Consider the following 22,568-nt stretch of genomic DNA (forward strand, 5'->3'; position numbering starts at 1 on the left):
TTTAGAAAGCCAAGTGCATAGCTCAGGCCTGATGGAGTTTTAAGCTGTGGTGTTTGCATAAGGTTAAGTTAAAACCAGGGTAGGTGGGTGCTTTTCATGAACACTTGAGCTGCGTGTGAAAAGGACGCCTCCAGCCCTCCAGCCGAACTAAGGCGAAAGTGTTTGCCTGTTCAGAGTGAGGGAAGTACTGCCCTGGCTTTGTAATGACAATAGCTAAATTTGATTGGCTGTGTGGTGCCATCCATGGGCCTAGCTGGGGGGGGGCAGCTGTCCCCCCTAAATCAAGCAAATAAATAAAAATACTTAACTGACCAATTGTGTCACAGATAACTCAGTTCTGCCCCTGCCCCAATAAATCCTGGGGGGTATGCCTGTGGTGCCATCACATAGACTGTTACATGACCCCAGGGATCACAAAAGACAAAAGAGGGTGGAGAGGCTGCTGGGACCAGGGCAGCAGACAAACCCAGAGAGCTCAGCACTTGGGGTTTCAGGGGACAGCCCACCTCCCCACCCCCTCCAGCCTGACTTCCTGCCAAAAATGTTTCCTTGCACATCTAGTGCATCCCTTAACAAAGCCAGCAGGCCTGGGGCTTCCTCTCACCTTTCTGAAGGCAACAGGTTCTACTTGAAATTGGAAAAGCTGCAAAAACACACACACACCTTGATCTGGAGAAGCCTTGCATCCGAATTAGAGGGATGCGCCTGAGAATTCACTCCCCAGACGCCTCTCCGTTTCGCGGAGCCGGAGGCCATTCCCTGCTCTCTGCTTCCCCCTGCTGGACATGCCGTTCTTGGCCCCTGTAGTTTCGAGGGGGCGGGGGGCGCAGAGAACTGCATTCCCCCCCCCACGTGCCTCCTTCAGCGCGCGGTGCTTGTTTCCTTCACTCTCCCAGGGAGGAGGGGGGATGCTTCCCAAACGCAACCCCCCCCCCTCTGTCTCTCTCCCTGTCCCTCACCCCCACCCTGCATTTCTTGAAGACGCAAGTTTCTCTTGCCTGGCCTGATATTAATAGTGTGTTTCTCATTTCTCCGCCTCTCCTCCCCCTTTCCCCCTCCCCGCTTTCCTGCCCCCACCCCTCCCTCGCTGCCCCGTAGCAAATCCCAGTCTCTGACCAATACCTTCCCCCTTGCAGAGGCGCCGGTGCCGCGGGGGAGCCTTAGTCAGGACGAAGTGCGAGCTGAGAGCATCCGCAGCCTCCGACAGAGCTTCGCCAGCCTCTTCTCCGACTGAGAGACTCCCCCCTCCACGCTGGGACCCCGGACCCCCCGCGCCCCCTGCCCCCCCTCTCCCCTTCCTCGCTCCTGCAGCCCCCCACCCTCCCCCGCAGGAGCCGCAAGGGACGCACAAGCCCCTGCCATCTGTTCGTCTTGGGCCAGGGAGAATCCGGGGGGGGGCATGGGGGGAGCCAGCAAGGGAGCCCTTGGCAAGAGAGGGGCGCCTGGCTCCCTGGCGCAGGTGAGGGGGGAGCTCCTGGCCACTCCGAAGTAGCGCCCATGGCAGGAGCTAAGCTGGCAGACCCCTGGGTACGTCTCTGGCTGGAAAGCCGGCCTGAAAGGTCACCATACCTGCCAGAATGGATCGGGGCCAAATGAATGGCAGGGCTTTGTGTGTCCAGTGATGCTTCTGACTGTGGAGTCATTGTTGAAAATAATTCTATACATCTCACAAGTCTATCGTCTGCAAAACTGGATTCTGAAATATTTTCCCACCCCACCCTAAATCAATTTCAAGAGCTCCACTTTCCTGCAGAGGGAGCCTCCGATAAAAAAAATTGCCAGTGAATCCCCCACCCAAACCCAATTTGTCCCAGCTCCCTGTTTCATCAAACCAATTCTCCGTATGCTTTGCTGCCTCCTCCCCATGAAGGGGAGCCCACCCCCACAATTAATGCTTCCCAGCACACACCCTGGCAGTGCGCATCTCCCTGCCTGCATTCCCCGGAGTCCTCCTTGAACCCAAGGCTGGAGATTTCTCAAGTCCACGTCTCTTCTAACATGAATATGCAAACTCTGCCCGGCTCTCTTCTCCTGGCCCCGATGCTGGTGGGGGGCGGGGGCGTCCCCAGAGCGGGGTCCATGGGAGAGGAGAGGGGTCTCCGGGGATCTCTGTATATAGCACGAGGGAGGGGACCCCTCCTGGGCCATGTCTGTGTTTGTGGCCACAAAGGTGTTTGTGTTGCTGTTTGTGAATAAGCCAACCTAGCGCCAATGCGCTCCCCTCCAACCCACCCAGTGTCCCTCTTGGTAGCTTCCCCAGCTGCCAACCACCACCACCTCGGCTACAGGTCCCCCCCCCCCTTTCACACAGACCCCTTAGCGATTGGCAGCCTTCCCCCACCTTCCTTCCTTCCTTCGGGAACAGTATACTTGGCAAGCCTTAAACCCGGTTTACCTACCTACCCCTCTTTACCCCTAATTGCAGCGTTCCCATGACTGTTGTGGTTTGAGGTCCACTTGTTGCCAGGGAGCTTCCAGGCAGTGGGCAGGACCAGCCGTGCTCTCCCTTCTGGTCTGAGGTGGATGCTGCCCTGTGCTCTGATCCACTGCCCCTGTGGATTGGAGGGCCAGCTGGCCACCGATGGGGAGAGAGCGTCAAATCACAGCATGGTGGAGCTGGGCAGGTGCCAAGGGTCCTCTAGTCCAATTCCCTGCAGTGCAGGAATCTCAGCTAGATCGTCCCGGACAGGTGGCCTTCCAAGGAAGGAGAGCCCGCCACTTCTCATGGGAGTCCCAATGTTTAGTAGGTTTCTCCTCACTTCTAATTGGAACCCAGATTTGTTAACCCCACACCCCGCCTGGCCGTAGTCCCTCATCCCCACTCATGGATCCGACCTTCTCAGAGAACAGCCATACTACTGCCGCTGTAGCCAAGGGTTGCTTTCGCCATCTTGGGTCAGTGGCTGAAAGACAAGCACCCATTGGACATTTGAGGGGGCGTTTTTTATTCAATGTTCAAAACCCAGAGCTTGATTCCTCCCACTCCCTATTTGTACATAAACTCAAGAGAGAAACTCCCCACTATATTTTTGTGATTCCCTTTTCCTCTAAAGTTGTGTCGCCTGCCCCCTGCCCCCCTTTGAAAAAAACACAACGAAACACTGGGGCGGGGAGAGGGAATGCCACTCAACGCGTGATGGTCTGGTAGCTGCAAAGTCGCGTGTCGTAGACGTGTTGTGACATGACGCTTTGAGCTGTGTTTGCAACCTATTGCCAGGGTTGGGGAGGGAGAAGACTAAAGGGGTGTCCAGGCAGCCCCTGCGTAATGCACCCCTTTTCTCTCCCTCAACCTCTTCTCCCCAGGCAGATGCTCCTTCCCCACTCAAGGAATCTGGGGAGGGCAATTTAAAGTGCTAACTTGTTATATCTTTGTTATTTATTCTTGTCTGGAAAGTGCAACCCCTTTCCCACACTCTTCCCATGGGGATAGAGGCCTTTCCTATTGCTGTGATTCTGTCTCTGTGTGGATCAAAGTTTCAATGGATCAGTGGTGTAAAAGACAAAAATAAATATAGTATATAAATATAAAAAAACAAACACCCTCAAACCTGCTGAAAAAATGCACACATTTTGTGGCTGGAAAGAAACCAATAGAAAGATATATATAAATATATATATATATATATATATTATGCAGAGAAAGAGAGTTATATATGTACCAAGATATTAAACTGGAGAAATGATAAGAAGAAATTTGTGTATTATTGGAGGTGTGGGACAAAGGGGCGAAAAGTACCTCTGGAATAAGAGATTCTGCCCTGTTTCCAGGGATGGCCCAAGGTGTTTTCAGTGACTGCAAATGGCACCCTCTGGTCGAAACCACCTCCCCCATACTACTATCCCACCTACCTGCAGGGATGCCTGTCCACAGCTGTGTTCACACGCCATGAGCCAGAGCTTTTGGCTTGCCATGGTTTACTGGGAGCAAGCCGTGTGCTGCTGCCCCCCGGCCAATGGCTCCCGCTCTCCTCCGTTCCTGGTGAGCGCAGGATAAGCAGGTTGCCTTGAACTCCTGTTGCCTCCAAAATGGGGGCTGCAGCCTGTTTCTCCCCAACAAGCCACTTGCTACTCAATCTAAAGCTACGTTTTGTTATGTGTGAATGGAGCCTGTGTATCTGTTCTGATAATTTTTCAAAAAAACTTTTTTAACTAACAGATTGAATGTGGGTTTTTTAAAAAATCAGTTATTGTGTCTCTGAAAAAACACAACCAGGCTTAAAATGAAATCTTGAGTTTAATACAAACATGTTAAAACCTTCACTTACAATCTTTTAAATCTGAATCACAAGCATTCATTAAACACATTAAGTTAAAGTCTATCTATCTATCTATTAAAAAGAAGATCGGGGGCAGGGAGAGATGTTCACAATTTGAGATATGAACATATTCTAGAGCTCAGGTAGCTGGGGGTTATAAAGCAAAAGTAGAGTTTCACCCACGCGATAAATAGGATGGCTTTTCCTGTTGATTTTAGTCCCTGGCTCCAGGAAGAGGCCCACAGTAAAACACAGGGCTTACTGTGCCATTTATTGTTCTTAACCTTCAAAGTCAGGTATTTGTAAGTCTCCTAACCCCAACAGCCCAGGTGCTGACTTTCTACCCCATGGAGAGGTCCTTTTTAGAAGTTCTGGGCAATGCTGGTGATTTGCAGCAATGGCCTGGATTAAAAACTTAAGAGTGAATCTGGTCCGCTGACTATCTACCCATCTGACTTCTCCTCTGCAACTGGTTTGCTGGCCCAGAGGGGAAAGTGATGCTCCAAAGCGCATCAAGGGGAGCCTCCCAGTCAGACCACTGGTCCAGCTATCTCCAGATTTCCCCCACTGACCTCTCCAGGGTTCTCTCCAGGGTTCCAGGCAGCCCGACTTGGAAATGCTGGGGTTGAGCCTGTGACCTTGATATGCTCTGCCCCTGAGTCGTGGCCCCTTCCCCAAAGCGCTGCGGCCTGGGGAACCTGCAACCATTTGCCGAAAAGCAACCCCCGCCCTCCGTACAGCACCAGGCCGCATCAACCCCCTTCCCTGCTTGAGGGGTCCCTCAGTTCCTTTGGGGCATCAGTATCCACCTACGCTGTTTCCTGGCACCCCAGACTTTGAACTGACCTCACAGCCACACGCCAAGGAAACTCAGGAAGCCTGGGAGGAAAATGCTTCATGTCGAATGTGGGCACAGAGAGGCAAACCACCATGGGCACAGCTATGGCATTCAATTCCCCCACTGCTTGGGGGTCGCTTTACAAAAGCACTTGGGCACCCTTTGGCACTGGGGGGGGGAACAGTGGCCCTCTGGAATTTGTGACTGTGGGCCATGCTGGCTGGGACTGATTGGGAGCCCAAGAGCACCTGGGAGGACCAAGGTACCCCCCCACACACACACTTTAGAACCATAGAGTTAGAAGGCGGGACTCAAACCCTCAACCTTGAGATTCAGTCTCATGCTGTACCAGCTGAGCTATCCCAAAATCTGCCCCCACTCCCTACATAGTTTCCTCTCATGACTTTCAGTACCCAGGCAATTCATTTGCAAGTCAAAGGCAGAGAGAGATCGTTCTCAGGGGCTCCTCTGAAGATACAGCACTCCTGGCTGCCAAAGCTGCAGCGTACCAGAGCTCTAGCCCTGCGCATGCCTGGGAAGCACAAGGCAGTGTCCACGTCACCCCTGCATTTATGGGGCTGATGTGCAGCTTTATGGGTAGATTGCCATGCAGAACAACCATCGCAACCCCATGTCCTTTGCTGCGTGTACATGGGGGTGTGCACACAGGTGAGACAACTGGAAACCAGAGGGATGATGTGAGGAAGAGTGTGTCCACCTGAACTGTCAGAAGGGCTGCCATCCCACCTTCCTCTGAGTTCCAGGAGTCCTTGAGGTCTAGATACATGCCCCCTTTTGTGTAAAGGAAACTGACCCTCCACAAGCCAGCAGAACAGCAGGCCTTCTGTGATGCAGCTCAGATAGGTAGGTTGTGGTTTGGCAGGCCTGGACAGAGGGAGGAGGACATCATCCAGATAGGGCGTAGCCTTTTTATTACACCAGCTCCAGCTCCTTTTCCACAGACCATCGTCCTTCTTTCACCCCTCCCATGCTTCTCCTCTCCTACTGAAGTTCCCAAGCAAACAAACAAATGACACCTACAACATCCTGGAAACAGGATAAGCCCCAGAAAAGAATACACCTGGGGACAATGAAGCCAAAGTCATTGCAGAGCAGGGATGTTTCAATGTCTTTCCTGCCTTGGCGACCCCCTAGTAGGACTGCAGGCTTTGGAGTGAGAGTGAAATCCAGGTGGACACCCCCAGCCCCAGCGTCTCTCTGCACACAGACCTGGGCGATACACCCGGATGCCAGGGATGCAGCTGCCCCCTGGGACTGACCGGCTCCTGTCCCCCCAGGGAGGGCCGCGAGTTGCACCCTGGCCTCGAGGGGTCGTGACCTTTGGTAGCAGTTCCAGTCTCGCCACGTTAGCTGTGGAGCCGCAAGGCAGCGGGGAAAGCGAAGGGAGTCAGCTCTTCGTTGTGACCCACCCGATGGAGGGTGGGCTCAGAGGCACTGCGCTCGATCTTGGGCAAAGAACGTTGGAGCGACTCAATGGAGGCCAAAATCTGGAAGAATGGGAAATGGAGATCAGACCAGAACTCTGCCCCTCCCCACCAGACACTACCTTAGCAAGCCCAGGTTCTGGACTGTGGAGGTTTAGGCCTAAATCAGCAGTGTGGGGAACTGCAGAGTGTCTCAGGGCCCGTGCAGGGACTCGACTTTGGCATTTTGTTTTGTTGCAAGCACGTCTCTGGCCCTTATTGCTGCAATGGTGGCCTTCAAAGCAATGGGGTGAGAGCTGCATCCCTCCGAATGTTTCGGGACTGGCTCCCATCAGCCCCAGTGAACCCGGCTGGTGGTCAGGGATGATGGGGTTGTAGTTCAGCACCTGCACAGCCAGTGACCTACCAGCCCTGCTTTAAAATTGCAGGCAACCTCAGATGACACCAACATGGCCACCTCAGCATTTGCTGTGTGTGTTTGTGCTTCAATGCGTAGCTCCTTCCCACTTTTCATAACTAGCCAAAGCAGAATGACATTTGCAAACGAAAGTAGTACACGCAGATCTTAATTTGCCCAATTTGTATAGGAAACATGCCTGCATTTTGCAGGATTATTATTAAATGCAAACAAACGGAGGCTGTCCAAACTAAAACCTAATCAGAGGAAGGAAGGAAGGAAGGAAGGAAGGAAGGAAGGAAGGAAGGAAGGAAGGAAGGAAGGAAGGAAGGAAGAGGTATATGTGTCAGGAGCAGGTAAGGGTGCATCTGAGTACATGCAAAGTTCCTTGCCATTTTCCTGGAGGATCCTTACCAGTACCTATATTTCCTGACTTGTGGTTCTAAAGCAGTTTGAACCTTAGGACTCTCTCTTTAAAACCACTATGTGTACATCGTTGTTAAACAGATGTGCTGAGTGCACGCAGCAATTCTATGGGAGCCATAAAACATGGTGACGTTGGCTGAAGAATTAGTTCCTCGGGTTTAATACTTTTAAGTTCCTTGAGGTTCTCAGAAGGTGGGATACAAATGTGACGATCTGTCAGTCAGCGCACACGTCCCTGCCTGCATCTGCCTCAGACTCACCTGAGGAAAGAGGGGTCTCTCTTCACGCTTGAATTTAAGGCAGTCACCCATCAGCCTGCGCATGGCCTTGGGGCAATTGCTGGGCACCTTGCTTGGGTCAGGAGACAGGTACCCCCGGCCAACCATGAATATAATCTGGAAGGAGGGAAATAAACCACCCATTACAAAAAGAAAGGACCCTCTCTTGGGATACAAGGCCCCCCTTTCCCCCACCTCTTTAAGCCCAGTCAGAACCACCACCAGCTCTCGATAAACCTCTTCCCTTTGGGCGTGTTTGATTGGCCATCCTGAATAAGGAGTGAGACAAACCCGGGGAGAGATTTGGGAGGGTTTCTTGGCCAGCCCCCCAAACACGTCTTCTGTCCTTACCTGGTCCCGGTTGTTGATGTGGCTGTAGGGGAGGGTCCCGGAGAGCAGCTCGTAGAGAACAACTCCATAGGAGTAGACATCTGACTGGAAGCTGTAGGGGTTGGGGTCTTGCATTCGGATCACCTCAGGGGCCTGTGGGAGGCCCAGAGAGGGCAGGCATTAAAGTCTGCTGGGACGTGGGGGGGGGGGAATACTGCTGCTTCGCCCCAACCCCTTTTCTCCTCTGGCTTCACAACTTCCCCCTGCCCCAATTCCAGCCAGGAGCAGCCCCCGCCCTTGGCAAAAGCTCACCATCCAAAGTATGGAGCCACTGGGCTGCTCCACCTGCTGCGAGCTGCTCCAGCGCGTCTTCACGGTGGCAAGGCCAAAGTCGCCGATCTTCACGGTCAAGCCTTCGTGCAGGAAGATGTCTGAGGGCAGTCGGGTGAAGGAGCGTCGCGTGGGATTCTGCCTGGCGGGACCTGCCGCTCCATTTGCCCCAGAGCAGGGAGGGCTGAGCTACAGAACTATCCTACTCCCAAGCTCCATGCTGAAAACCTCCCTTTTACTAGCAGGGCACTTGCCATTTTGGAAACACCCTCCAGCCGTGCAGGTCAAACCAGCACAACCCCCGCTCCCCTGTCCACTGCAACACCCGTCAGGGAGCCCCGTGGGGCAGCCAAACTCCCTGCCACAAAAGGCGAGGTGGAAGGGAAGGATACTGTTGGATTTGAGGTCCCGGTGGATTATGTTCTTAGCATGCAGGTAACTGGGAGAACGAGAGAGAGATGGAGTGAGACAGTTCATCAGCATCCTTGGCTTGCAAGCTCATTCGCAAGGGCACCACACCTGCCTCTCATGTGCCAGCATGCTCAGAGGGAGGGAGAACTGGAGCCATCGAGGGCTGTTCCCAAACAATGTATATTTTCCATTTCCCGTATCTGGCTGCCCTAGTTCAGAATTCCTAATACCTCTCCCTTGCCCGGGGGAGGATGCAGAGCACCGAGTGAGCAAGCAAAGAAATCTGCCTCTGGTACAAAGGTAAAGCCGGCACCCCTTGCTCTGCCAGCTTTTGCCTCTGGCTCCACCCACTGCTGGCATTGCCCCAGAGGTTGCCCAGAGGGGCTGGTAGACCCCTGGCTGTAGACCCCTCTTGCAGCACAAATCCCGCATCAGGGCAAGGGTGCCTCTAGCCCGGATACCATACAGGGCATGAAGGCAGCAGCCCTCTCTGCTGTACTCCAGAAGCCACCCTGCCTCTGACTCGGGAACTTCCCCCGAGGGCCCCGGCCTGCACACTCACGCCATGCCCTGGGCCGTCTGCCGGGCCACGTCAATGCGCTGCACCATCTCCAGGGGGGTTTCTTGCACATGCAGGTGCTGGTACAGGCTGCTGCCTTCGCACCACTGGGTGATGATGGCAAAGCTGGGGCGGGTCATGAAGCCCATGAAGAGCAGGATGTTCACGTGGCGCGTCTTCCTGCAAGGAGAGGCCGGCGTCAGAGGCCTCCTGGCCAGCATCACCTTCCCCTCCCCACAGGTTCCTGCTTACCTGAGCACCTGCATCTCGTTCTTGAAGGCCTGCACCTGCTCGCTGGTGGGGTTGGTGACCTTCAGGATCTTGACCGCCACATCCCCGTACCAGCGGCCCCGGAAGACAGTGCCAAATGACCCAGCGCCTATGCGCTTCAGCATTGTCACCTCGGTATGGCAGACTTCCCAGTAATAGCTGGAGTCCCGGTAGCCCAGGGATTTCTGCAGGGAGGCAAAGGCAGGCCAGGGACAGGGAGAAAGAGGGTCAAGCCCTTCCACAAGGAGGCCCTGCTCCCCCGAGCCCCCCGACACACCAAAACCTCTCTGCCCCCGCAGCTTAGCCACACGTTTCCTGACAGCAGCGGGTCCCAAACTCTTTTCCCTCGGGCACACTTTCAGAATAAACATTTGCTCACCCCACACTGATTTTTTTTTATTGATTAGAAATACACGGGGAAACAAAAAGAAGCAACTCCTTGCACTGCTTGATTTATAACACAGAATAGAACAACTCGGGGCATCCAGGAAGTATAAAGCGGTGCAGTTACAGAAGAACGTGAATCCTTCCAAAAATATAGTTATAAATATGCCTCTCCTTATGTATATACACAAATTCAGTGAGAGCTGTGAGCTTGCTTTTGCCAGGGAGTCTCATTTATAGTAGCTCTAATTTAAAACAAACTAACCCTCATCTCATCAACCCAAGGAAGCCCTTCTCTGTTCTCATCTCTCATATTTGTCAGAGTTGAAAATCCCTGTTCACAACGATATGTTATGGAGCACTGCAGAAGACGAGCCCATGCTCTTGAAGAGAGGCGGGGGTGCTGTTTCTGGCAGAAAAGCCCCCAAAATATATTTTGATACTATATACTACACTGAAATGTTTAAATGCTTCTTTGAGTGTCCTTGAATCTTCCCTCCACCCTCGGCCCCCTCTCCTGCCACACCAGGGGGGCGCACCAGACCCTCTGAGAGCCACTGATCTGGGGTCACCTTCCGTCATGGCAACGAAGTTCATTCTCTTGCCCCACAATAAGAACATTTGGTAGCCCTTTGAAGTGCCCACGGCACATCCGTTAGCCCCATGTCAAAGTGCCACCCCCCCCCCCACTCACAGGTTTCTTCTTGTCTTCGGCAGGGGCCTTGCGCTCTCTGGGGGACTCGCCAGGGGACTTGGGGTGGGGGGAGCGTCGGCCAGACGAAACAGCAGCCATGCTGGAAACGGGGGGAGCCGGCGGGGTGCAAGGAGGCGGCTCAAGCGCACCTGGGCCTGTGGCGAGAAGGAGGGTGGGCTTACTGCGGGGTGCTCCTCACAAGCAGGTGGGCAGGAGACCATTTCCTTACAAAGTGCTTGGGGGCTTCCAAATGCAGAGTTCTGATAAAGGTGGGTAAAACAAAATGTGGTGTGTGGAGAGAGGGAGGGCAGATTGGAGGGTCACCAAGGAAACGGACTGACTGGCGCATCAGGACTGACAAAAGGAAGAGGCCTCTTCTTCTTCATGGGGTGCACAGGCAACTTATATAGAATCTGCTGCCACCGGACGTGGCGGCGGCCACGGGCTTCGCCTTTCCCAGCAGGGGTGACTCACCTTCCCTATGTGGCAGGACTACAATTCCCATCAGCTGCAGTCAGAACACCCGGTGGTCAGGGATGGTGGGAGTCCAGCAACAACTGAGGGAGCCCCAGTTCCCCCGCCCATGGATCTGTGGGGCGGGAACTGAGCATGGCACTCATGCCGAGGGAACAGTGGGGGCCCAACCTCTCTGGAACCGTCAGGCCAGTCAGTCATCTTGGCCAGGCCTGCCTCCTCTGGCAGGAGGGGGCCTTTCCTGTCCCCCACTAAGGATCCTCTAGCACTGGTCCATCCCCCCTGTGCTAGTCCTGGCTGGTACCTCCCTCCATGGCGCCCCCAATCAGCGCTGCCCTGGGAGATCTCTGCCCCGGCTCCCTCTCCTCCTCCTCCTCCTCCGGGCTGCCCCTGCCCACTCCCACCAACCTTCCCCATTCCCAGCAGACACTCACCCTCTGTGTTGTGATTCCTGCTTAGGAGCTGGAAGAGAAAAGGCAGAAGATGAACAGCTCTGCAGGCAGGCATCTCTGGAGAAGAAAGCGCTGGGGCAGAGAGAGGGGGCTGCCAGCCCCTTCCCTTTCTCCAGGGGGATTTGGGGGCAGCTCTCAACTTTTTCAGAGTGCTCACATGACTGAATGCTTTTCCACACAACTCCTTCTGCCGCCCCATCCATTCACAGATAAAACCAGCACCTCAGAGAGGTGTTCTAGCCTGGCTTCCCCGGCACACTAGTTTTCTCTGTGCAGAGATTCATTTGTTTGTTTGTTTGTTTGCATGGAGAAGCATTCCATCAGACCTGGTGTCTGAAATGGTACACAGAATCATAGAATGGTAGAGTTGGAAGGGGCCCCGAGGGTCATCTAGCCCAACCCCCTGCAATACAGATTTATCATCTCTGTAAGAACTAGCCCATCAGTATTATTCCAGGCTGGGACAGAATCTTCCCCTAGGTTACATTTGCTCCTGACCTGGGAGACTCTCTCTCTCACACACACAAAACCTCAGATCACTTATGGCATTTCTCCTCTGTGTATTTAAAGACTGCTCTAAATCCAGTTTAAGGGCCACCTGGGAAGCGTAGCTCTGTCGCTTTGTGGGCACTGCTGTGCATACGGCCGGGGCTACATCTCTGAATGCCAGCGGGGAGAGTCCTGGTTATTATTTATTAAATTCCTATACTGCCCTCCGTCTGAGGGTCACAGGGTGGTTTACAACATAAAAGCACTAAAGCGCCTCACATGGTAACAAACAAAAGCAAGAGAATGGTAGACTTGGAAGGGGACATGAGAATCATCTAGTCCAACCCTCTGCAGTGCAGAAATCCTTTTCCCAACGTGGGGCTCAAACCCACCGCCCTGACATTTAGAGTCTCCCGCTTACTGCCTGAGCCACCCCAGATGCAAAAGTGGAGCAAAAGGCCAACACCTGGAGTGTGACGGTCCCGCCCCCCCAGGTAAAATATGTGCTCTACCAATGAGCCAGTGAAGTTCTCCTCCCCCCACAACAAAGGGCCTCACCTCAAGCATGCCGCTGTCCACGGGGCTGGTGGTACTGACCATGTGGACATTTGGGGTGGAGGTTGAGCGGTGCCGTTGGAGCTGCTGCCCACCCCCGTGGAGGCCGAGGAAGCCGAAGGCATCTGGGCTGAAGGGGGGCGGCTTTCTTGGGCTGCAAGAGAAGAGGAGGAGGAGGAAGGGATGACATGGCATCCAAGCTGGGGGGGGGGCACACTAACCCTCCAGCAGTTCAGGCGCACAGAGGATAATCAGATCTAATAGCAGATTTATACTTAAAAAGAGGAGGCGAAGTGACTTTTCCTTGAGTTTATCAAGCCCAAGTCATTGCTTGATAGTTATGCCCTGGACATGGTGGCTACAGCTGCTCTCCTCTCAGAGTGCGGGTATGCTTTGCTACACTTAAGGACTAGTCCCCCATACTTAAGGACTATAAACTTATCTCCCCTGCTTTTTAAAACAAAAATCAAGCTTTCCTTGAAGAGCAAAGAAAACTGCCTTATATAGTCAGAACACAGAGTCCATCTAGCCAACAAAGACTCCCCAGGTTTTCTGAAGGCTCTCTTTTCTAGTCCTTCCTGGGGATGCCTGGAATTGAATCTAGAACCTTTGACATGCAGAACATGAACTACAGCACTGGGAGGACAAAACAACCTGGGTGTGTGATAGCTTAATGCTTCCAGTTCAAATGTCTCCTGCACAATGATGCAACAGGGATGGTCTTGCATCATATGCGCTGTGAGTGGCAGATTTAGCCTGGTGCCCGACTCTGCTCCGCTGTGGGTCCATGTTGCTGCTGGCGGCTATTTCTAGATCACGATCCCTTGCACAGGTGGGGAGCGAGCAAGGCTCTTACCCAACAGCCTGAGGGGTCTCTGGTTCGTGACTCGGCTGCACTGGGGTAGTCGGAACACTGTCCTGCCAGAATGGAGGGTGCTGCCCCGGATCATGGCTGTAAACACTACATGAAAAGGAGAAATGGGTTGTTGAGACTGGATACAAGGGGAACAGGGACCGAAGCAGGTGCTCCAACCAGGGGGAGGGGTTGTGGAGAAAGGGGATACTCACGGCTTATGCGAAGTGGCCAGGTCCAAGCAGACCGTAGGCACTCGGCTGCTGCAGTGCTCGTGGAACTTGTAGCCACAAGTCTGGCAGCGGAAGCCATGGAAGAGGAACTTAAGGCAGAAATCGCAGAAGACCAAATTGAAGTAGGTCTTCCGCACCTGCCCAGAAGGAAGAAGGTCCAGGTCAGAGGAAGGGGAGGAGTTGGGGATGGAACGTTCCCAATATGCCTGTGTGTGCGTCTGTCAACAGGCTGCGTGGACACCCAGCAAGGCTGGGCAAAGGAGCCCAAGTCGCCCGCATGCAGAAAACACGCCCCTTTGGTGTAACAAGTGTGGCCTGTATTTCCAAGCCTTTGCTCCAGGGGGGACAGTTCTGCTGTGCGATTCCACTGCACAGGCAGGGCAGCCTCTGGGTCTAGTGCATTCCTGTAGGGCAACGTTCCCCATTCGGGTGCCCACCGGGGTGTTTTGGACTACAACTCCCAGCATCCCTCACTGGTGAGCATGCTGGCTGAGGGCTGGGGGGGGGCGTTGGAGCCCAGAACATCTTTGAGGGCACCAGGCTGGGGGAAGCGGCCGCGTGATGCTCTGGAGTGGGGAAGGGGCGGCTGGGTGTCCACAGGGCTAGGGGTGTGTCTGTGTTTGTGTGTGCTGGCAGGGAAACGTGCTGCTGGAGGGCCTCCTGTGACTCACAAAGTTGTGCATAGTAAGCGGCAAGTCCTCCAAGACTTCCACAGAGAGCTCGGCCCCCTCCAGGTCGACCAGGTCTGTCTCCCAATCTGTGATGGTCTTTCGCCTACAGAGAGAATCAACGCATATGCAGCTGTGACCCAAAGCCCGCCACCTACTGCAGCTCCTCCCTAGAGACAGCCACAATGCTCCTGTAGCTGATCAACTGCACGGGGGGGGGGGGGCGACAAACCCCATGAAATTTCTCCCCACTCTGGTGAGTTCCAAGTCGACTGCTAATGCTAACCACCACATGCACACCAGGTTAATATACTGCAACACCTAACATAATGCAACGGTGTAAGAAGCAAGAAATCAGCCATTTTCCATAGTGGGGAAGATGGACACAAAGGTGATGGTCTCGGACCATCCCATTGCCTCGTTCCTGAGGGAGTCCTTGCACTAAGACAGCAATCTCTCTGCCTCTGCTCTGCGCTGGGCTTGGGGCAACGAAGCATCCACCACTGGTGGGCAGAGCTGGGAACAAACATTTAAAAATATTCCAACAGCTCAGGCAACAAAACCTTCAGCATGTTAGAGCCAGATTCTGAGTGGAAAAGGGAAGCTGGGATTGAAACTTTGCATGGACCCTAGAAGACACTGGTGTAGCTTTTTGGGGCAGGCTGAGGAAGGGGACCATGCAGAAGGGTACGTGAATAGGCATTCCTCTGGGCTTGAAAAGCCACAGTCCATTTCAAATTGGATTCCAACCCACAGGAAATGGTGCTCACCTTCTGCCCCACCTGAGAGCTCTCCTTTGCCAGTCCACCCACTCCCTTCACAGGTGAAAAAGGCAGCCCACAAACCTGTAACACTGCTAAGGGTGGGAATGAATCATAGAATCATAGAGTTGGAAGAGACCACAAGGGCCATCGAGTCCAACCCCCTGCCAAGCAATGAGTCTGGCATGCTACCACTAAGGCAGCAGGGCTGTCCCACCTGAGCTCTGCAAGCATCCTGTGCAGGAACTCGCAGAACCCCTTCTGGTCTAAAGCCTTTTCTTTTCCGGAAAGGGTTGCTTGCTCATCTTTTCAGAGCAGATGGAGAGAGGAGACAGGGAATTGGGCAAGGGAGCTTTGGCGGACACAAGGGCCTTCGAGCTCTGACTGGGTGGGCGTGGCCTATCCCAGCCCTGCCACCACTTCCTCTGTGGCTGCAGCCCCACCAGTGTGTCTGTCTGCGGAGACCTGGAAAGCCTTTGCAAGTTCATGTGTAAACTCCAACTGTGTAAAACATTTCGATTGGAAAAAAAGATCAAAAGGTATAGCACATCATTAAAAAACAAAACAAAACTAAGTAACTGCGTCCAGACCACTGTCCAGCTGGATGGGCTTCCTGGCAGGTTTGCAGGAGATGTACACGACAGAACTCCTAATGCTGCCTTCCTCAACCTGGGATGCTCTTCCATATGCTTTGGACAACAACGCCCACCAGCCACAGCCATTATAGCTGGGTTGATCATAGCTGGGGCTGATGGGACTTGTAGTCCAAAGCATCAGGAAGGGGGGCACGCCAGGTTGGGGAAGACTAGACCTCCGGGTTCATCTAGTCCAGCCTCTTGTTTTCGAAAAGGGCTATGGTGATGCTTCTGAGATTCTGCCACAAGGGCGTGAAGGCAACAGCCTTCCCTACTGCTGACCTCGATCTACACTGGCCTCCAGAGATGGACTGCTTTGGATGATGGACTAGATGCATGTAAAACTCTTCAGATCTGGACACCCATAATGCAGAATTTCTGCGTGTGGATAGGGCAGGCCTTGGGTACAGTGTGCTACATTTCGTTTGCTCTTTCCTATACCCAGTCAGGTTGAGGACCCTCAGCTCCCTGCCTGCCTTCCCTTGCTTCCCCGGCCAACCTCAGCAGCCACCTCCTCTCCCTAACGGGAGCCACTCACCCATCACTCTTTTTCCTGTAGACCACACAGCAGTCCTGGTTGAGCCCACGGACCTTCAGGGCCTTGTCTAGGGAGCTGTAGACAGTTGTACCTGGCCGGACAGTCACCTGAGAGGAAGGAGGGAAGCAACCGGTGTGTGCAAGACAGGATATAGACAGTTGTGTGAAGAGGGAGATGGTGCTGAACTGACCTTACAGACACTGTTCTCAACATGCAGCCTTGAACTCCACTCTGTCTCTGCCTTCCTCCCATTAGTCTGAAGAAGGAAGGCCCAATATGGACCAGTATAGAATAGAATAGATTGCCAAGACTTAGAGCAATCTGGTTAGTATCGGGGCAAGAAGCAGGATCCTTTGGTTCTGGGAGCCACTGGCCCCATGTGGCAAGCTGCAAGATGCAGCTTTGAGCATCTTCCTGGGGCAAGAACTCTCAGGCCCTGGACTGGCCACTGGGCTCTCCTGGAAAAAAAGGCCTGTCAAAAAAGGCTTCCTGGGGTCCTGGCTGAGCAACACAATTTTTCTGGCTCTGATCCTTGGTTTGGCGCCTGCCTACTTGCTTTGAGACTTACTACATGGCAACAGGTCAACTAGGATCCATGATAACTGGTTTCAACAAATCCTCCGCCCCTGAACCAATTCTAAATCCTCCTCTGCAGCTTTTATTATCAAACATGAGCCATATCTGATACGCTGCTATATATCATCTCAGCATTTGTTTTCAATTTTCTGTACCGTTTGACAGCTGACATAGAATGATATTCTTTTGAAAGATGACAAGAAATAGCTTTTTAGAATGCAAGAACACTTGTTGGAATTTCTGATAGTCGTTGACAGATGTTCCATCTTTGGTTAAAACCCAGTCATGGCGGCCTCTGAGGCCTAGACCCAAAAAGTTTTGGGCTCTACCACCTCACAGAATTACAACTCTTAGCAACTTTCAGCAAACTAAAGTACCCATAATTCTTGGGGGGGGTAGGATGTGCTTTAAAAATATAGTGTGCACACATATTCAGCTAAATCCTATTCCAAAGAACCCCACTGAAATTAGTGAACCTAGAGTAGTCATGTCCATTAACTTCAGTGGGTCTGCTTTGAGTAAGATTAGTGTTGAATACCCTTCTATGATATGATAGTCCAGTTAGGAACTCTTCAGGATATCTGAACTCACTACATGGTCAGTCCCAGCCTCAGTTCTCCCACCTATAAAATGGGAATACAAAAACTCAACTTGGAGATTTATTAAAGAACCCTAATTGCATCTATTTTAAATGAATGAATGAATGAATGAATGAATGAATGAATGAATAAAATCCCACTTTTCAATACAGATGTTCCAAAGCAGTAGTCCTCAACCTTTCCAAACCCAGGATTATGTATTTAGTATGAATATTTATACTCTGCCTTTATAGTTCAAAACTGAACTCCTCAAGCACATTAAAAACCAACCAACACCAGAATGCAATGAAAATACAGCAAAAGCAGATGATTAAACAAACAAAATCACAACAAACCAGCAAAATTTACCTGGAAACCCAACCTGCAAACAACGGGACCTACTTTTATTTATCTTTTTCTTTTTTTACCATGCATGTCTTCCTTCCTCACTTTCATGCCTTCTCTTTGCTTTTCTGTTCCTCCCCTTTCTGCTCTTTTCCTGCTCTCTCTCTCTCTCTCTCTCTCTCTCTCTCTCTCTCTCTCTCTCCCTCCATCTCTTTCCTTCTCTTAAAAAAGTAAGCAAACATGAAAAGAATGGCGATTCTGTTGCCCTGAACTGTGGCGCACTTTAGGTCAGTGCTTGACCCAGTTTTGGGTTGTGATCCAGCAATGGAAGACGGCTGCCCTAAAGCAAGAAAGGGCCCTGGGAAACCTGTGCTCCTCTTGCTGGACTCATCCTCAGCCCTGCCGGGGGTCCAACAACACCTGCAAGACCACAGGTGCCTCGCCAGGTGCTCTCTGAATAGCTATGATCACACACAGCCTCTCATGGCCAGAAAGTCTCGCTCACCACTGTGCGCTGCTGATTGGGGAGGTCCACCTTGATGGTGCCCCGAGCCTCGGCCATGGCTCTGCCTCCGAGCCTTTTCCTGCGAGAGGCAAGCATCGTCGTCATGCTGTGGGAGAGAGGCAGGAGGTCTCCCCTCCCACCCCCACCTGAAAGGCCGGGGTCTGGAGAGGAGGAGGAGGAGGAGAAGCCATTCGTGAGTGTGCCACAGGAGGAGTTCTGACTGCGCCTCATCCAGGGGCCTGCAAGGAGGAAGATACCAGAGGCAAACGAAAGGGGTGACCTCCAGGTCCCTATCACAGTGTGCATGCTTTTTAGCAACAAATATAAAAGAACAGACAGAAGTGAACACCCACAGAATTTTCATATGGAGCACAATCTGCTACCCAGCACATGAAGCTGGCACCCACAGGCTCCCAGATTTAGCTTTCAAACAAACAGCAGTTTCCTAACCCCTCATGATTGTCTGACGCAATCTCCTGGAAAAGCATATCGCTGGCAGCAGGTAACAAGCTCACTGTGATCACTTTATATGTTAACTTGTTTTGAAACAAGACTTCCTTTATGTGAAAGAGACCCCTGCCCCCCTCCTGCTTTTGGGGGTCATCCCTTGCATGACTGTTGTTGTGGAGCTGTTGTTGTGGAGCTGTTGTTGTGGAGTGTGTGTTCACACAGTGCTGAGCTAGTCAGGAAGACAACACTTCGTTTGCACCCCGATGAGTCATGTTAACAGAGGACATTTTCTTATTGTGTTCCCAGCGTAAGAGAAGCACATTCTCTTTTGATATAGAGGAAAGTAACTGCATTCTGAATTAAAGTGTAAGCAGCCCCAGGGTGGCAGAGTATTAGCAAATACCTGGTCTTCTCACAGCACCAAGTTTCACCAAAGAAATGTGTTGGACATAAATGTTTTTGTGCTTGAAAACACACATATAAATGTTGTTCCTATAATGCATTTTCTGCTCCTGTGCTGCATAGTACATTTTGCTGAGCATGCCAGTGCCATTTACCATAGAGAGGTAGACTCATGCAAACCCCACAACAGCCAATTTTGTTTTGCTAAAAAAGCATTGGAAGATTGCAACTTCAGGAACGGCAGGGGTCTGAGAAGGCTCAGCCTCCGTTATCCTGAAATTTCACTATCTAATTTCACAATCCCCATCTGCTATGCATTTGGCTTCACCACAAAAGACTTCCCTCACCCCTTGCAGCACAAGCCAATCCTGTGAGTTTCTAAGCATCCTTAACCCTGCCTTGGTTCTAAAGCCAAACAGCCATATTTGCTTCCAAGCCACCCCAACCTCCCAGCTAAGCAAAACTTTCCCATGAGCCCACTACCTCCACCCTCCCAAGGTAGGTGTCAGGGGAAACTGGAAGGGCCAAAATTCCCCACTCCTGTTCTAAAGAGAAGTTTCTGTCACATAAAATCACCTAACCATTATTTAATTACATGATGCTCTTTTGCTCAAAGGCCTGTGGGGGCCATAGAATTGTAGAGTTGGAAGGGACCCCCAGGGTCATCTAGTCCAGCCCCCTGCAAGGCAGGAATCTCAGCTCCAGCAGCCATGACAGATGGCCATCCCGCCTCTGCTTAAAAACCTCCCAGGAAGGAGAGTCTCCACCCTCCCAAGGGAGACCATTCCACTGTCAAACAGCCCTTGCAGCCAAAAAGTCCTTCCTGATGTTAGTCGGAATCTCCTTTCTTGCAACTTGAAGCCATTCGAGGTCTACGCTCCAGAGCAGGAGAAAACAAGTTTGCTCCCTCCCCCATGTGACAGCCCTTAAGATATTTGAAGATGGCTATCATATCTCCTCTCAGTCTCCTCTTCTCCAGGCTAACATACCCAGCTCCTTCAACCATTCCTCATCAGGCTTTTTTTTTAATCCTTGATCATCTTGGTTGCCCTCCTCTGCACATTGTTCCAGCTTGTCAACAACCTTCTTAAATTGTGGTGCCCAGAATTGGACATAGTATTCCAGGTGTGGTCTGACAAAGGCAGAACAGAGTGGTACTATTACTTCCCTTGATCTGGACACTAGACTTCTGTTGATGCAGCCTAAAATAGTATTAGCCTTTTTTGCTGCTGCATCACCCTGTTGACTCATGTTAAGCTTGTGGTCTACTAGGACCCCCAGATCCTTTTCACATGTACTGCTAGTAAGCCAGGTTTCCCCCATCCTATATTTGTGCATCTGGTTCTTCCTGCCTAAGTGAAGGACCTGACATTTGTACCTACTGAAACTCATTTTGTTAGCTTGCGTCCAGTTCTCCCATCTGTTAAGGTCATTTTGAATTCCAATTCTGTCTTCTGCGGCATTAGCTACCCCTCGCAAGCTTACCCTTCCTTTGCCCAAGTCATTCGCAGCTTTTCATGAACCCCATGCACACAGCCATTCACCGTGAAGGGCCTGAAGATGCTGAATGCTACCAGCAAAATGAGGAGAAAAACCGAAGGCAAGTGACAGCAAACAAGCTTTTCCTCCTTTTTGTGCAATAATGTTTGAGCAGGAATAGTACCCTGGAGCAGCGAGAACTTGACATTTGAGCAGCTGTACCCTGGATAATTTCATCTGCTCAGTTCCAGGTTTTTTTTTTGGGGGGGGGGTGGAGAGAGAATAAACATTGGGGCTTCCTGGAGTTGCCAGTATCAACTTGCTTCAGGTCCACCCTCAGGGAGTCTTGGTGGCTTCAAGCTCCACTCTGCAGCTACACCATCATTCCAGCTCTGGCAACAGCAGGCTACCTTCCATCAGAATAAAGGGGCGTCCCCAACCCTCCCCACTTGGCTGTCAAACTGTTCTCTGATAGACCTCAGAGGCTAGTGTGGGAGGCTTGTTCACAAGGAGTGTGTTCTTTTGAAAGAAATAAATTAGCACTTCCGTCACTCAGGCGCCAATTAATCACAGGCATTAGGCGCATCATGCTGCTACTGTCCCAATATTGAAACAGAAAACACACGACACAGGTTTGCAGCTGGGAACTGGGATTATTACAAGACTTGTGAAGTGAGGATGTAGCAGCTAAAATGAAGCTGGCTCTGGGATCCCTTGACCTTGAAATACAACTTCTTTCAGAGTAGGCTAGAGGACACCTGCAGATCCTGAATTTATCTGAATGAATTTATTTATTATCGAACCTCAATTTATTTATCATGAAATTCTGCAAAAGTTTGCAGGAATAAGACTGTCACTGCCTGACTAAAAGTGAAACTGGCAAGAGGCTGCTTACTTCTATAACTTGCTTTTGAAGTTTTATCGAAACCTTGGAAGCCACTGCTCAAAAAGCTGCATCTCATGAATGCACCTGCTGCATTGCTGACAACCCCCCCCCCCACACACACACCAAAACCAAAGCTGCAACACAACTGCTTAGTGTGTCTAAGATGCAACTGCCTCTTTATACAGGGGTCTCTTGTCTAACACCAAAAATGCCACTGCTTTTGGAACAAGGGCAACTGCTATATTGGGATCTCTAATTTGGAGAGGAAACGCCAGTTGATTTTAGGGCAAGGACTGTGAAGAAAGAAAATATCTCTTGCAGGTAACTGCCAGTCTTGATCCTGTATTCCATGGGCAGCCAATATGTTGCCTCCCAGAGAGGTGGACTACAGCTGCCAATTGTCCTGACCACTGGCTATGCTGGTTGGGGCTGATGGGAATTGGAGTCTGACAATATCTGGAAAGCATCACACACACACACACACACCCCGCACACTTTCTGCATGAAATGCAGCTGCGTCCACATGCCGAGTGGGTGGCAGCCTGGGGGTGAGAGGGACCCCTCATGCCGGGAAGCCCCGGCCACCAGCATTCATCCCAGCGGAGGCAGAGGTCGGCTTGGGCCTAAACCCAGCCCGGGAGAGGTGGGAGCCGAGGCTAAGGGGGCAGGACCCAGAGGGCCAGCAGGCCCCCGCTGCCGACCTCCGCTCAGCCCTCCCTCCCGTGGCCGTTTTGTGGCGCTTGGCCTCCGGGGCTGCAATGTCTCGGGCTGCCCCGCCAAGCCCCCGGGCAGCATTCCGGGCACGGGGAGGCGGCGCCCCCATTCACCGGCCCCGACGCCGCCCTCCGAAGGGGAAGGGGGCCCGCGCGCGCCTCCCGCGGATTCCCACGACTCCCGGAACACGGGTGTGCGCGTGTCCTGGGCCCCGAGGCCCCGCGCAGCGCTCCCGCCCCGCCGCCCCCCCCCCCCGGGCCAGGAAGGGAACTTCCGACCTGCCGCCGCCAAGCCGCCGCCGCCGCCATCTTGTCCGAGCCTCCGAGGTGGGCGGGGCCCGGGCGCTGACGTCGCAAG

The 22,568-nt window shown here is 52.4% G+C and overlaps 2 protein-coding genes and 1 long non-coding RNA gene across 5 annotated transcripts in view; 1 reads left to right on the top strand and 2 right to left on the bottom strand.

The window, feature by feature from the left end:
* SYN1 (synapsin I) overlaps positions 1 to 3,678 on the top strand; it is an 88,079-nt gene extending 84,401 nt beyond the window's left edge. Inside the window, exon 13 of one of the 2 annotated variants that reach the window (XM_081177375.1) lies at positions 1,099 to 3,678. In XM_081177375.1, coding sequence (XP_081033501.1) covers positions 1,099 to 1,234 — 136 coding nt within the window. In that variant the 3' untranslated portion in view covers positions 1,235 to 3,678. The remainder of the gene's footprint in view (positions 1 to 1,098) is intronic. The other variant, XM_081177376.1, reaches the window with a different exon arrangement.
* Positions 1 to 22,568, bottom strand: part of LOC308577352 — a 210,648-nt gene that overhangs the window by 126,560 nt on the left and 61,520 nt on the right. The gene's annotated exons all lie outside the window — the stretch shown is intronic.
* ARAF (A-Raf proto-oncogene, serine/threonine kinase) lies at positions 4,216 to 22,558 on the bottom strand. Of its 2 annotated transcripts, XM_081177282.1 has the most exons (16): positions 22,490 to 22,558; positions 18,281 to 18,519; positions 16,277 to 16,383; positions 14,346 to 14,448; positions 13,657 to 13,811; positions 13,445 to 13,549; positions 12,592 to 12,742; positions 11,527 to 11,554; positions 10,619 to 10,773; positions 9,523 to 9,725; positions 9,274 to 9,450; positions 8,693 to 8,739; positions 8,283 to 8,401; positions 7,992 to 8,123; positions 7,623 to 7,757; positions 4,216 to 6,602 (listed from the first exon to the last, which is right to left on the bottom strand). In XM_081177282.1, exons 2-16 carry the CDS (start codon positions 18,509 to 18,511, stop codon positions 6,462 to 6,464), a joined length of 1,989 nt encoding a protein of 662 aa, XP_081033408.1. In that variant the 5' UTR covers positions 18,512 to 18,519; positions 22,490 to 22,558; the 3' UTR covers positions 4,216 to 6,461. The 2 variants fall into 2 exon arrangements, with proteins under 2 accessions (XP_081033408.1, XP_081033407.1); XM_081177281.1 differs by lacking the exon at positions 22,490 to 22,558 and having other exon boundaries at positions 18,281 to 18,862.

The sequence above is a fragment of the Podarcis bocagei genome (genome assembly GCF_964188305.1).
Source record: "Podarcis bocagei genome assembly, chromosome: 17".
In the NCBI taxonomy this organism is placed as follows: Eukaryota; Metazoa; Chordata; class Lepidosauria; order Squamata; family Lacertidae; genus Podarcis; species Podarcis bocagei.